This window comes from Sarcophilus harrisii, chromosome 6 (assembly GCF_902635505.1).
Source record: "Sarcophilus harrisii chromosome 6, mSarHar1.11, whole genome shotgun sequence".
Lineage (NCBI taxonomy): Eukaryota > Metazoa > Chordata > Mammalia > Dasyuromorphia > Dasyuridae > Sarcophilus > Sarcophilus harrisii.
The window spans coordinates 193,041,029-193,056,263 of NC_045431.1; the positions used below are offsets into that span (position 1 = coordinate 193,041,029).

A 15,235-nucleotide genomic window follows, 5' to 3' on the forward strand; every position below is an offset into this window, starting at 1 on the left:
ACCACCTTGGCACAGAGGACCCTCATTACCAGCTAATTTCGTACCAGAATCAAGAATGTAAATTCGCATGTTTGAGTAGACGGACATTTTGTCCATTTTTGTGCCTCATCTTTGGCCGGCCTGAGGCTTGCCTTTTCCTTGTTGCTGACCTCATTACTACTTGCAGGGACTACCGCAAAGACCATCTTCTAGGGGGTCTCCCCACCTCCATTCTCTTCCCTCTCCATCTGGTCCTTCATCCACTGCCAGAAACATTTTATTCAGCGACCTGGTCCCATCTTCCTCTGCTCAGAAACCTTCAGAAATGACTTTGTCCAGATTGGAGTTCAAATTCTTTTTGCCTGGCATTCAAGGCCTTACATAATCTTGAGGTATTTTACTAATTCAGACTTGTTATATTCCCTTCCACCCACCCAAATTGGAGTATTCTCAGCTGCTTTCCATCTTCTCCATCACCAAAAGCCACCTCTGTTCCAATTTTTTATCTCTGCCTTTGTGCACAATGATCCCTGTGCCTGGAAGGCCCTATTCCCACTCTCTATCATCACTCCTTTTTTTTCTTTGCATACTGATAACGCTTCTTCCTTGAAGGCTCACTTCATCTACTCTCTCCTCCATTTAGTCTTGATCTTTCTCTACAATTTGATAACCACCTTTCAGACTATATGTACAAGGCACTTTTTCACTAGTGGATTTTTCATGTAATATTCTGTTTTTTAGTTATCTATTTATTTGTTCTACTAGATTCTGAGCTTCTTCAAGGGAGCCACCTTTGCCTGAACACTAGAGAGTTTTAGTTGACAGATCCCTGGATTTCAAATTAAGAGGGCCCAAGTTAAAAGTCACAGTTCAACTAGTTGATACCAATGTGACCTTACGTCTCTGGGCCTGCTTTCTCAATTGTAACATGAAGGGGTTGGATGATCTTTAAAGCTGTGTGTAGCTCTGGCTCTCCAAGGATAACTTTGTGGACTGAATGTGAGGAGACTTTGACTCAGGATCCTGAAGACCATGATTTCCCACCCTGGTTCTGGGACACCTCTTCTCCCCCTCCCCCAACCTTATCATACAAGCTGAGCCCTTCACCTCATCTTTGCATCATTACTAAGCCTCCCACTTTGTCTCTTTAGTAGGGTGCAGGCAGACACCCTTGCATGGGGACACAGCCACCCTCCCCTTTGTCCACAAGTAAGGGAGCAGTGTCTCTCAGAGTCTCTTCCAAAGCTGGAGCCTGAACAAGGGAGAAGGCAGGGCCATTGTTGGCCCACTCGATGGAACAACTCCGGATGCACAGACAAGCCTGGGGACACCGAGGGAACTGAAGAGAGACCAGTGGCTGCTGGGGCCTGACTCTGCCCTGCCTTTCTCCCAGGCTTCTGACTTTCTTCTCCATGTTCCAGCGCTCTTGAATCCTGCTCAAACCCACTTTAACAATCAAAAAGACATCTGATTTAGCGGTGAATAGTTTATTGATTCTTAGTGTCAAGTCTGAATTACAAATGTAAAAGTCACAGACACAAACCGCAGGTACAAATATGTCAAATAATATAAAAATAAGTGGAAGCTAATTTTATAGACCCACTGAATTGAGTGTAATAAATACAATAATAAGCCAGAAAGCTTCAACCACACCATTCAGTCTCACTGAAGTTACAGTAGTGTTTGTAAAAACAAAATTTTAACTTAAGTTGCAAATATTAAAGCATCAAAAGCTAGTATAAAAGTGGCTTTTGGCACATTGTCCATGAGCTCGAGGGTGACATTTGATAATTTTGAACAATTCTGAAGTGTGTGTCTAACCCAGGTTGTTAGACACATTTACAAATCCGTTGACAATTAACCTCTCTTCCCCCAGGCAGCTGGACACTCACAGTTTACAAGCTTCTATCCTAGTTACAACTTTGCCAGTTTATAGAACCCGGAAGGACATCCCAAAGGTTACCACTGTGCAAATTCTCCAAAATCCCCAAAGAATCTGGAGAGAAATTTTCCTTGGCCATCCCCTGGGCTCAGGGTCTTGCCTGTGGGCTTCACAGCTGCAGTCCAAATCCTGGCTCAGGGCACTAAAAAAAAGTCCCTGGATAAGGTGATTGCACCCCCCCCCCTCCCACCCAAAACCAAACCAACTATAACTTCAGAAATTCTAAATCTCATTCACTCCGGGTGATACAAAACCTAAGCTGCTAACAAGGTCAGCAAAAAGCAGGTAAACCCCTTGAGGACACGTGCCTACACTCTGGGAACCTTCAGTTCCTGTCCCCACAGTAAAAAGATAAGACACAGTGTAATGGCACTTCTTTTGGGCCACTGGCCGCTCTGAGGGATGGCACTCTCCCAGGCTGTACAGTAGCTGAGGGCCTCCCGCCTGGGGGACTCAGACTACCCTCCATCCCAGAGCGGACCATGGGAGAGCCACCGTCCCAAACCAAGAGGTGGCCCACTTTTGGAAGCCTCATTGAGAGTTCATTTAGCAGAGGCCAGACCAGGTCCAATTAGGCCTGGCATAGGCGTCAAGCTCCAGGATCACCATTTACAGGCGTTGGTCCTCAAAGAGTTTATACAGTTTAGCCAGATGTGCTAAGACTCTTCAACTACGTTAACATGGTGTGTTATACTTAAAAGTCCTTTCACCAACACTGCTTCTCCCTTTCAGACTCAAATCTGAGGGGAAAGGGAATGAACAGTATGGGGGTGGAGAGCTTTGCCCTCTGGCCCGCCCAGCTCCAAGCGGTCACCCCTCATCACAGCTTTGCCATTTGGGCTTCAAACATTGAAAAATGAACGTTTTCAAAATCACAGTTTCGTATTCAGAGCTGAGGTAATCACATAGTCTTTGATCCCAACGCAGGAGAGGAAATTGGAACAGTACCACAGGTTGGTGAAAAGACTTTTTCCATGGGGATTATACAGTCAGTCAGTCACCAAGAACACTGCGCAGTGAGCAATACAGCAGCGTGAGGGTCTATGCTATGGATGGCAAGGCCAGGAAGCCGACGCTCTCTTTAAAAATGGAGTCTTTGTGCAGCAGAATTCTCAGACCCCAGAGCTGCTGGGGCTTCCCCCCAATCTCTAATAATTAGAGTTTCGTGTAAAACTTCATAGCAAGAGTTGAATGAATTGACCCACTGGTGTGTCCCCCACCCCCACCCCCACCCCCAAGGCTGCACAATTCTGAGTTTTTAAAAAGAGTTCGGCAAAACAAAAAAGCTACAGTATCTTCATCTATTATTTAATCAATTGCACTTAAAAGTCTACACAGTTATTGATCCCCAAGCAGAGACAAGGAGCTAGTCCGCGGCCCGTCGTCCCTGCCGCTGCTGCACCAGGCACATGGCTGCCCGGGCGACGAAGGATCCGTATGGCTTTGGCGGCGGCGCAGTCCCTTGTCGTGGCCGGCCCAGCGGGGTCTGGGAGACGACGCTCGCTCAGGCACCTCCTTTTGCAGATGCCTTTTTCAGTGCGAAGTTTCCAGGGGAAGAGAATCTGGGCTCTTATCATCCCAGTTTAAAACACAGATCGTTATCTTCCCCAACACAATTACCTTCAACCGGCTTCCAAACCGGGCAAGCCCCTGAAGACAGTTTTGCTACACTAACCTTAGCAGGCACTAAGAACAGTGAAGACCCACATGCAGTCATGCATGGAGAATTCGTGGGATCCATCACGGAGCTCTCTCCCTGGGGCGAGGCTTTCTCCCCCCAGAGCCAAAGCTCAATCATGGCGTCCCCTATGTGCTTTGTAAAGACACCACATGTTTTACCAAGTCCTAAGGCATGCACAAGACTATATTCTAAGCTCGGGAGGGCTCAAGGATTAAGCTGCAACATGACAACGCCAAAGTCCACAACAGAAAGGTTACCTGGGATTCTGAGCCCACGCTCCGGCCCAAGGGGCTGCGCTGGGGGACACCCAATGCCAAGTGTGCTCTGAACAAGAATCAGTCACACTTGCTTTAATGTCCTACTGAAACCAGTGGAAGGAATAGTAGGACCCCAAACACTTTCCTTGTTTCCTTGGGCAAAAGAGACAAAAAATATTGTGAATTTGTTTACTGGAAGACGGTGACATTGCTCTCCCTTGGGAGCCAAAGCCAGGGACGGTGAGGAGGCCTGGGGATTTGGAGTAAATTTTCCACAATTAAGTTTTATTGCATCATATGGGTATGGCCAGGACTGGGAGGAAGTCACGCCACAGCAAAAACCCAAACCTCCTCTGCCCTCTCAGAGCTGATCTAAGGCTCCGTGGAAGTAGGGAGAGCAAGGAGGCAGAGTTAGATTCTATGTGGGGGAAGTCCAGCCTGGGAGGCACCTGGGAGAGAGACAAGACTCCTGACCTCCTTCCCTATCTCCTTGTTTGGAAACCTGCAATTAAGAAACGGCTCTAAACCATAATAGTGCTGGCTAACCAAGAACTTCGATGTTCTCCCTTAACTTTTCCTAAATTGAGAAGGAACAGTGCTGGAATGGTCTCCAAAACCAAGACAGCCAGCTCTGGGAGACATGATCTACCCCATTAGAACTTCTTCCAATCTGGAAGGGAAAGGAAACCAGCCATTTCTCCTCACATCACAGGTGACTGGACAGGAGTTTCCCAGACGGGGCCGTCCTCATTCATCGTCTCTTGCAGGAATCTAAGGAGCCTGGGCATTGACCATAGCTGAGGAGAGAGGGGGACACTGGGCCCTTGGTTGGGCCCCATCCAAGAGGCAAGAAGTCTCACCTTCTCTCATCATCAGCTTTATAAAGCGGCCACGGGCTGAGGGGGAGAGGCTTCCTCCAGACTAATGTGAAACTTGGGCAATGCTGGAGGAGTGAAAGGTAACGTGCAGGGAGCTCGAGCTCGGGAGGACCCTGCATGCAACTCTGGTACTCCCTTACTTCAAAGAGCACCTAACCCAGTCCCACAAGACAACAAACAGCACACGCCTCTTTTCACAGGCTCATTTTTCAGGCTGAGACGGGACGGGGCTGCAGACAGCATATAAGGGACAGGCCAGCTCACCCCCTCTCCCCCCCCCCCCCCCCCCCCCCCGAGACCACTGCATGGAATGTCTCCAATCCCTTATGCTTCTCTGCCCTCAGAAAAGGGAATAAGAGTCCAGGTGACAGTTGTGGGAAAGCACTATATATCTTGACTCAGGACCACATGCAAATGAGACAGCACAAACAATGAAGAAGCAGCTTCCTGCCAGGAAACCCGTCCTTGGACACATCCAAGAGCACCAAAGGCCAGAAAGCCTGTGAGTGTCTCAGAGTGTGAGGACAGGGATGACATGTGAGGTGGCAGCCGTGCTGCTGGGACACGTGCCCTGGAACTTCTGCCTGGGCACGGAGAACCTTCTGCGCTAGCGGGGAGGCTTCTGCTCAAATAGGTCAGGGTATTCCTGTTGGTCCAGCTCTTGGTTGTACCTCTCAATCTCCCGATTTGCTTCTTCCACATAATCATTCATAAACTGGTCCATTACTAATTCCTAATTAAGGAATATAATGCTGTCTGTTGGAATCTACAGGCTTAATGATCAGTAGCCTGATTCTGCTCCCTGCTCCACTACGGGCAGGCAGAAAGGAAGGGTGAGCTGGCTGAAGCTGCCTTGGACAGAGGCCCTTCACGGTGGAGTGGGACAGGTCTTGGGCTGGGGTCAGGGAAAGGAAATGTCCGAAGGGTGATCCTAAGGAGATGGGATGGCCCCTTGCCTCTCCCTTCCACCCACCACCAATCCCAGAATGAGGAAGTCAGGGGAAGCAGATTCTACCTAAGGAGCCCAGCAGCAGGGAAAAGACCCATGTTTCCTTGGACAAAAATCCCCAGGCAAAAGGAGCCAATCCCGCGATCCAGAGTAATCTGCTGCAATTAAGCAGGCCTTGGGCCTGCATCACGAAGCAGGTAATGGAGAGCTTGATCACACCCACTCTCTCCCTGCCTTCCTCCCTCCCCCATGAGGGAACAAGCCACTCCCTGGCTCCCACCTTGAAATGAGGTAGCAGCAGCTTGCTCCCTGCCTCCTTTCCCTGGCCTCAGCCTCCCTGTGCTGTCAGCCTCCTCGGAGCCCTCCAGTCCTCTCCCTGGGGCTGGCCCCCTCCCCTGCTGCAGACCTGGAAAAGCCTCCCGCTCTGTGCTCTGCAGGGGCAATGAGTGGGACAAGAGGAGACACTCTTCTCCCCGGCCCAACGCTGTGCTTGTCGGAGGGGTCGATGCAGCGTTTGCCTCCACTGTTCCCTCCCAGATCTGCCTCAGTCATTGCAGGGGGTCTGGAATCCCTCCGGAGAGGTAGATCCCGGGTTGCACAATGACTGCAACTCAAACCTCCCACAAGAAAATCTACCCGAGCCTACACCTGGCTTTCTCCGTAGCCCTGACATTCAAGGATACGTGGGTGATAATCAGTCTTATCACCAAAGAAGTTGACAAATTGGGTTCCATTATAAAAATAACCTGCAGGCAGGGGGTCCAGGTGGCGTTTCACCTGTAGGAGACAACAGAGATCATCAAAAATGGTTTGTGCACGCTCAAGGTCTCCCCTTGGATGTTTCTGACAGCCTTTCCTTTGCTCCCAGGCTGAGAGCCTGCCTCTCTCATCCTCCTTTTCTCTCCCCTCCCCCTAATCTTTCACAGGTCGATCTTCATCATCTGGATACAGACTCCACAGAGAGCAGCCCCAGTGGAGCTAGTTTCCACTTCACTCCGGGGGAACAAATACCTTTCTGACCCTTGTACCAGCAGCAGGGGGCTGTTGCCCCTCTGGCATCACTCCTTGGGGCAGAAGTGTACTCTGCTTTATATTCTGACAGCTCCCCTTCCCCCTAACCCAGTAGCTGCTCTCATTAATCCACCCAGGATCAGAGCAAAATCAGCTCTGTGGGGGCTGAACTCTACCCAGTTTCTCTTTGGAGTCTTAGTAATGGCTCTGCTCATTGGTGGGCCCAAGGACATGTTTCCTGGCAGGAAGCTGCTTCTCCATTGCTTGGGTCCTGAAGTGCCCATAGATCTTCAAGAGCTCCAAGAACCCTCACCCAGTTTCAGTAAGTTAGGCTAGGTCTAGCTTCTGGGCAGGCAACTTACATGAATATTCTTGATCTCTTGAAGCGTCAGCATCCCCCTGGTTTTCAGAGCTTTTCTCTGGGGTTTCTGTGTAGAAATTTAGGAATCAGGAAAGGAGCAGAGGACAGATGGAGTAGGCAACAGAGGGGCACACTCAGCAAAGGAGCAGAGACCCCCCCAGGTGAGTGCCACCCGATGGGACAGTGGTGGGGATGGAAGACCTTCTGTAAAGGTGAAAGGATAGCCCCTTGCAGAGGGAGAGAGAGCCTGCTCACACCAGCCTGGGGATCTTGCTACTATGGTGCTAGCAAAGCTAATGCCCTCACTTACAGAGTAGTACCCAGTCCTAGACACCTGGGGCTTTTAACAGTCTTCGTCCATCCTAAAAGTCTTAGTAAACAAACATCCCAAGGGCAGAATCCAAGGGAGGCTGATCCAGGACACGAGAACTGTGTGCATACAAGACTAGGGGCTCCCTTCAAAATGCCCCCACCTCTCAGGGAGCTGACAACCTCAAAGGGCTGCCCCAGAACAGTTTGGTTTTCATTGACAGGGACTTGAATTACTGGACTTGGCCCAGTCACCTGCCTCTGCTTTGGCCAGTGTCACAGCAAAGGCATTTGTCTAGTTTCTCCTTTTCTTTATCCACCCCACTCTTATAAAACCCTGGCATAGTTCAAATAGCTGCCTGCCTAGGCTGTCCTGGAAAGGCCACTGAGAGGGGAAGCGAGGTAGTGCTAGAATCTCCCGGGCTTGCTTGCCCAAGGAGAGAGGATCCACTGATGCCCTGGGTGGGGCCGATGGAAAGTTACCTCAGTGGGGGCCGGACCACCAGGGAAGGCTGCTGGCGGGGGGCTGCCCACACCGGTGCCCACCTCAGGACCAGTGCCCAGCAGGAATGTCCCCGCCCCACGGGAGCCCCACCTGCTTTGCAGTCTGCCGCAGCCAGTCCTTGACGCTCTCTTCCTTCAGAGAGCAGCCGATGAAGACGAGGTAGCTCTCCTGCTGAGCGCTGCCATCTCGAGGAGCTCCACGGGAATCTGGGGGTGGGTTAGGACCCTCCAGAGCCGGCACAATGCTTAAGGAATTCATGAGTGTGTTGTGAGAAACTTCCATCAATTTCTCTGAGTCTGCAAGGAGAGAAAATAGTCTGAGGCACAGGCCGAGTAAGGCCCGATGGCAGCTCTCACTTGGGCTAGAGGAAGGCTGGAAAGGGGGATCACATTCCCACACGAGCCTGGCAATTACATCCTCTTCACGGCTATCATCAGGTATGGCTTAAGTACCAGGTGCTCCTCTCCCGAGGGCCCTCCGAGCCTGCAGTGGCAACTGCGGCCAAGAGAAGCCTCCCTGGGAATAGAAGTCTTGGTTAGGATTCGGCCTCTGGGCTGGTACGGAGGCAGTGCTGGAGCCTTCCCTCCTCCCCGAGCTTCACGGAAGATGTAGCCAAGGTACTTCTCAGCTAGAGCATCTTTCCATCTCCAGCAGCCAAGAGAATGTGGCCATGCTGAGGGAACCTTTTCCCCTTGTGTATTCCTCCCACTCTTTATACTCCTTTTCTTCAAATAAGGAAATCTGGGGCAAAAGTAAATCCCAAAAGGACTGGCAGAAACAGGACAAGTCTTGCCAAAGGCTCACTCTGATCTCCAGCGATCAAAAGAGTGGGAGATCTCATTCATTCATCTCACAATTGAAATGGGCGGAACAATAATTGCTAGGGAAAGGAAATAAAGGCGAGTAAATGTACCAGACAACCTTGTAATCTGGATTCTAGTTTGGAAAGTATGTAATTAGCTGCAGAGTTAGGGAGAAGATATCCAGCGAGGAGGTCCCTTAGGGAAGTCTCCCTCAGGGAAGGACTCACAGAGGAGTGTTCCCAAGTTTAAGCCTCCAATTACCTGAAAACTTCACTTTGCCCAGGATGTGGTAGATGTTTCCAGAGAAGGGGCTCGGCTGCAGCAAGGACTTGATTGCTGTCGGGAAGAGGAGGAAAGGGTTGTCAGTGCCCTGCCTGCCGGCCTCTCTCTCCGCCGAGGCCCCTTCTGTCCTCTGACACTGTCCTAAGCAGTCTCCCCCGCTGCAGTCTGTCTTCCACTCGGCCGCCAAACTGCCCTTTCTCAAGCGTGGCCCGACTGTGCTGCCCTTCTTCCACAGTCTGCCAGACCACAGACAGCCCACCCCGGCTAGTCTCTCCATGCTTTCCCAGGCTTCTTCCATCGCACTCTTTAACACACACCACGCTCAGTGACACTGGCCTCCTCATGTTCCTCACCCAAGAAACGCTCCCCTCCTGATTCCACCCACTGCCTGTCCCCCTTGTCTGAACTCTCCATCTCTCCATCTTTGTTTCTACCTCCTGGCATCCCAGCTTCTGTGAGAAGTTTCTCCTAGTATTTCTTACCCTTGGCGTCTTCCCTTTGAGATGATTCCCAGTTTATCTGTCTGTATATACTACTTTGCATGCTATTAGACTGAGCTTCTTGAGGACAGGGACTGATGTTTTGGGGGAAATTTCTTTTTATTTCTAACACTTTGCACAGTGCCTAGCACACAATAGATGTTTAATAAATGCTTTTTGACTGACTTGACAGGGTTAAAAGAGAAAAGGGAGCTTTTTCTATGGGTAGACCACGAGATCAGATAAGGCCCCAAGAGCCTAGACAAAGGGAGCTCAGAAATAAGAATGCTTGCTTATTAAAAAAGGGCTGAGGGGCAGCTAGGTGGTGAGTGGATAGAGCACCAGCCCTGAAATCAGGAGGACCTGAGTTCAAATCTGGCCTCAGACACTTAACACTTCTTGGTTATGTGACCCTGGGCAAGTCACTTAATTCCAATTGCCTCAGCAAAAACAAATAGATTTCTATAAAAAAAAAAAGAGACTGAAAAAAATATCTAAGTTTGACTGCCTACCTCTTTTCCAGCTTCCCACTTGGCCAAATCAATGTGAGGCCTGGTTCTCCCATTTGATTACTGTTTGGGCCCTGATTGGCTCAGAGTGAATTAAATATCAATTATTTCTGTTTTGACCAGAAACCTGGAGGGTCGAATGGGTATTGCCCCAATCTGACTGAGACCTGAGAAAGGCCTTGGCTTTAAAGGGCTGAGGTCTCCCACTGCATCCAGGGCCATCAAGACTACTTCTGATCTCTCTTTGGCCATGGGACCCAGATGGGCAAAGTGAGGCAGGTGACTTTGTACAGCCCTCCCTAACTTAAATTCAAATTCACCTGCACATCATGACATTATTTCCCTGAGGTCATGGTCCTCTTCCAGAATGAAGAACACATAATCTGGAACCTGGTCCTAACAGCTGTATAGTCTTAGGACCCAGCTCTCAGCAGAACATGGGGCAATGAAACTCCTGAAGAAGTTCAGGCCGATCTGGGTTACAGGTTTAAGATCTTAAGTAATACAGACCTCATCCAGAGAAAGGTCAATTGGTTTTAGGCTGGCCTCAAGCCTGCCTCTTGGGCATTAATTCCTCCTTTCTCTCATTCCCAAGGACTCCAGGGAGCCTTACCTTTGCATTTGGCCACAAAACGAGCCTTCTCCAAGGGACGGCCAAACCAGACACAGATCTGAACCATTGGTGGGAAGACAGCCCCTGCACGAAATTTACCTTCATACCTTCAAACAAATACACATTTGAAAACATGATTCAATTTTTGAATGTTAATACTGTACTTGATTTTCATTTCTGTATATAGTATATTTCAGATCTGGCTCCCCAATCCTGGGGTTGAGTATTCTGCCCCCTCGCACACTCCAGGGGCTCTGCCCACTACATCAGCATTCTTCTCTGGCTCAGCAGCTACAGCGGCTCAGGACTGTGTGTTCACCATGCACCACAACAGATTTTCCAAAGTCCAGGGGAAGTGATTTACCTTCCCTGTTATTTTAGGGACTGTGAAATTTTGGTGCTACCCCCTATCCCCTCTCCTGCAGGGTGCTACTTGGGACCCTTTCTGGAAGAAGGGGGAAGGGTCATACTGCCAGCTCCCATTTCTATAGAGCTGACCATTTACAAAGCATCTTCTGTCTGTAAACTGTAAGTCAGGTCAGCATTAGTATTTCCAATTTACAGATGGGGAAACTCAAGCAACCTTTCTATCATGAGTCTATGGAAGATCTCTGCTATTCTCAGGAAAAAAAGCCATCTTCTAGACTGGGGAAAGTAGCAGATGTGGGTTTAGGATTATTATACTAAGAGGAAAAAACTCCAAACATTCCAGCTGGTTTCCTGACACTTGGTGGTCTTTGTAACTCCTTCTTATGGTTACTAATAATGAAGCTGCTTTGAACAAAAAGGGAAGCCTTTTTGTCACCACAGGAGGGGAGTAGGTAGGGGAGCAGAAGGTTACTAACCTGCCTTAATTGATATCTCATTTATACTTGAGCACAAACATCCAGCACAAACAAGATATAACAAAGAAAGAGAGCCTTCAGTCTGTTCCAGAAGCCAAACTGATCTCTCTTTATACAGGAAATAGACATAGGCCAATACTAACAGCTATGACAAGAACAGTCTCCCTCAAAGGCCTTTGTATCCCTGTAACACTAGGCTCTGTTGGGGAATCCAAAGGTGAACCCCCCTCTGTTCTCCCAACAACTTACTTTCTGAGGGAAATCCATGAACTCCCACTGGCCAAGAAAGCCAGGGATACTACCTCCTCCAGAAGCCCGAGAGGGAAGATACTGCCCCTCTCTGCTGACTTCCAGGAAGCTCCCGGCAAGATGTTTCATTAGTTGTGAGACTGGGATCTCTCAGAGAGCAACTTCCCATCCAAGGAGGTCTGGGAAAGCGCCCTCAGACTGATGGGAAGAGAAGGATGTGGTCCTTTAGTTTGTTGCCCCTCCAGGAAAGCCTTTCCTTCTGACAGGGCACGGCTTCTGGCAGGCCGATTCCTGTGCCCGCCATTGCAGGGCCTCCCCAGAGGGATAGCGAGGCAGGATGAAGACCTGGCCCCACCACCAACTGTTTCCTAGAGCTGAGAAAATCAGGAGACTTTCGGAGAGCGGGAGGATGTGAAACACACTCGCCCCAGATTGCTTGTGTCAGAGGTAGCAGTGGGGACCATCGGACCCGAGGGTTCCCGTCTGCTACACCCTCACTTTATTCACTGAAGTGAAAAGGAGAGCCGTTTTCTACACCCAGTTCTGACCCAAAGGGAAGAACTGGCTTGGGCTACAAAGGTGATGGGAATCTTGGGAGAGATTGCCCCAGAAAAGAATGCTGGCCATAGTGGAGGCCTAGTCACAACTCCCCTTGGAAGAAATGAGAGGCAGAAACCATAGGGATCCCTTCCAAGTGTCTAGTGTTCCCCCAAAGCCTACCTGCCTTGAGTCACACAATGACCAGCCGGCACACTACCCTTTCTCTCTCCAATCACAACCCTAAACCTGTTCATGAACCTCAACATGACTTCAACATGACTACCTCAACTTCCTAGAATGCATCCCTTTTTCTTCCGCTTCTCCCCCCTCAATCACTGCCAACCTCCCAATCCTCAGCCCTGGATGTCCATCCGGGGTCCTGTTTCCCGTCTGCTGGATGCCACTGAAATGGAAGTGCGCTGCAGCCCAGGGCCTAGCATAAGCTTGGCAGGCCCCTCCATTGCTCCAAAGACAGTTCTAAACTTGTCTTTTCCTTAGCACCGGCCCACAGTGGGTCCTAAAGCCTTCTTGATCTGCCTAGCTTTAAGCAGCCAACTCCACTCTTCCAAGGAGCTTTAGCTTCCTTCTTTAACAAGAAGATATGGATCATCCGCCAGAGCTCCTCCAATAGCTTTCAGCCAAGCTTTTCAGCTGCTTTAGTCCTTTTCCTCCTTCTGATCTGTTTCAGAAGAAAACACTTCTACTATTAGCCAATGCGAATTCTTTGATGCTCTCTTTCCACAGGAAGCCTCAACATCATTCCATTGTTTCTTTTCTCTGCATTTTCACTGCCACTGCCCCAACCCAGGGGCCTTACTGTAGCAAGAGTCTCTAAGCTCTTTGGTCCCTGCTCCTCCAAGCCAACTCTTAGCTGGGGGACAGGGATGGAAGAGTATTAGTATTTTTTGCTTAGTATTTTTTTCAGTAGGGCAGAGAGAGGGCACTTTTATTTATTTTTGTATAGAGTTCTAGCTCTGAGTAGAACTCAGAGGGAGCTCAAGAAATTGAACTAAAAAGCTGTTTAACAATCAAAGGAACTAGGGGCAGCCGGGTAGTGCAGAGAACAAAGTACCAGCTCTGGAGTTAGGAGGACCTCAGTTCAAATTTGACCTCAGATGATACTAATTAGCTGTGTGGCCCTGGAAAGTCACTCACCAAAAAAACAAAGCAAAACAATCAAGGGACTTGTCTCAGAAAATACCTACTTGTTAGTTTTACATGGGAACACACTTTTTTTTCTGAGAACCCTGTTCTGGGTGGAAGAAGGAAGCAGGTGACCTTTGAGGTTCCCTCTGTGACTCCGATTCTAGCCCAAATTCAATTAAACAAAACTCATTAAGTCCCAACTGTGTCCAGAGAACTTTGTTAGGTGCTGAAAGGGGATAGAAAACTTAAGTCAGACTCTTCCAGCCATCACTGTGCTTCGTTGTTTGAGAGAAATGAAACACACAAACCCTCAACCTCTACTCCAAGGAGATGTGACTTAATGTTGGGTCCTTTTCTACCAAGGCAGCACCTTGCACGGAGCGGGCACTTAATGGGCACATGTGGGAGCGAAGGGCATTGCCTCAGCAAATAAGCCGCTGCAGCAGGAAGAAGTCCGTGGCTCGGCGGCCTCCGGGACAAGTTCTCCTTAGTCCGGCTGGCCCCCATGCACGAGGCACACAGCCGGAGCTTGTGGCCCCCCCGCACACCTTCTCTCCCAGGAACTCCCAGGGGGGCAGGCCCGGCAGTCTCTGGGGGTAGGGTCCAAAGCTATCAGAAGGAAGCTCTCTGACCTCACGGCTCAGCCTCACGCCTTTAAGTTGCAGCCCAGAGAAAACGTCTCTAAAACCTGCCTCCTCGGGGAGAGAACAAGGCCTGCGGCCCAGACCAGGGCACCTTGGTCAGAGCTCCCGAGCCCAGAAAGCCAGCCGTCCCCGAGAAGTGCCATCTGCACCGGGGGCGTGAGCATCAGCTTCGCATCCAGCAGCCGGGAGGAAGCGCGCCAGCAAGGGCCCTCCTTTAGGATACAAACACAGAAATGGGGGGCAGAGGCCCCCACAGGCTGGGCAGGAGCCGCCCGGCCCCAAGCCCCAGAGAGCAAGCACAAACGGGCCTGCCCAGGGCCTCCCGCCCAGCAGCAAGCTCCTGGCTCAGCCGGGGAGACTTCTTGGTGCTAAAGGCCCCTTGGCTCTAGGGTGGACGAGTTTTTCCTTCGGGGAATGAAAACAAAACAAGATGTGCGCAGGCTGGCTTCCTGCTGTGAGACGGAAGGCATCCTTGCTCTGCTTCCCTTGCAGTGAGCAGCGCTGCCCCAACACGGCCGCAGGAGACCCAGGCCATAGGAACACTGGCCTGTCAGCACCCCGGTGCCCGAGACCAGGCGGGGCAACAAGGAGTCTTCTCCCCTTAATCTTTTCCTAACTAACTGGTCCACTTCTCCCACTCACTGAGAAGTGAAATCAGGCTGTGGGCAGCCTTGAAGAGAATCAGAACTGAGTGAAGGGGGCAGGCCCCTGCTTAGCCCTGGTCACGAGCTCATTGGAAGCTTCTCTATTTATGTGAACATAAAAGGGGGCAGTTTACTCTACTCCAGGCATCTTTGAGGACTGAACTAAGTTCATTTGGGCAACAAATACTCATTGAACCCCTCCTAGGTTCAAGGCTGTGCTACAGGCTGAGGGGATATTAAAAAAAGACTCCAAATTACATTCAAAAAACCCTTATTTCAAAATATTTCAACTGGCATAAGAAGTCATGTTGTTTCTGCAAACTACTGCACATGGAAACAAGGCCTGTGAATTACTTGGTCCTGGCTTCGCCTCTGCTGACAACTAGACTTAAGCTGTTCCCACAATCAACACAGAAAACTAACTTTGAGGATCATACTCTAAGTTCTGTTTCAGTGTCTCACTCCTGATCCATCCAAAGAAACAGTTTGATAGAATATCAACCATTTTTTTATGAATATTACCTATTTTATTTTGTGTACTGAATTTTTTTTTAATTATTAAATAACTTTTTATTGACAGAACCCATGCCAGGGTAATTTTTTACAACA

The 15,235-nt window shown here is 49.7% G+C and overlaps 1 protein-coding gene across 4 annotated transcripts in view; it reads right to left on the reverse strand.

Moving 5' to 3' along the window:
• Positions 1 to 1,450: 1,450 nt before the first annotated feature.
• C6H20orf194 (chromosome 6 C20orf194 homolog) overlaps positions 1,451 to 15,235 on the reverse strand; it is a 167,854-nt gene continuing 154,069 nt past the window's right edge. For 3 of the 4 annotated variants that reach the window (XM_031941745.1, XM_031941743.1, XM_031941744.1), the window contains 6 exons: positions 10,559 to 10,665; positions 8,937 to 9,011; positions 7,963 to 8,168; positions 7,060 to 7,125; positions 6,370 to 6,463; positions 1,451 to 5,463 (listed from right to left, as the gene is read on the reverse strand). In XM_031941745.1, the coding sequence (XP_031797605.1) occupies positions 5,345 to 5,463; positions 6,370 to 6,463; positions 7,060 to 7,125; positions 7,963 to 8,168; positions 8,937 to 9,011; positions 10,559 to 10,665 (667 nt within the window). In that variant the 3' untranslated portion in view covers positions 1,451 to 5,344. The remainder of the gene's footprint in view (positions 5,464 to 6,369; positions 6,464 to 7,059; positions 7,126 to 7,962; positions 8,169 to 8,936; positions 9,012 to 10,558; positions 10,666 to 15,235) is intronic. The other variant, XR_004230056.1, reaches the window with a different exon arrangement.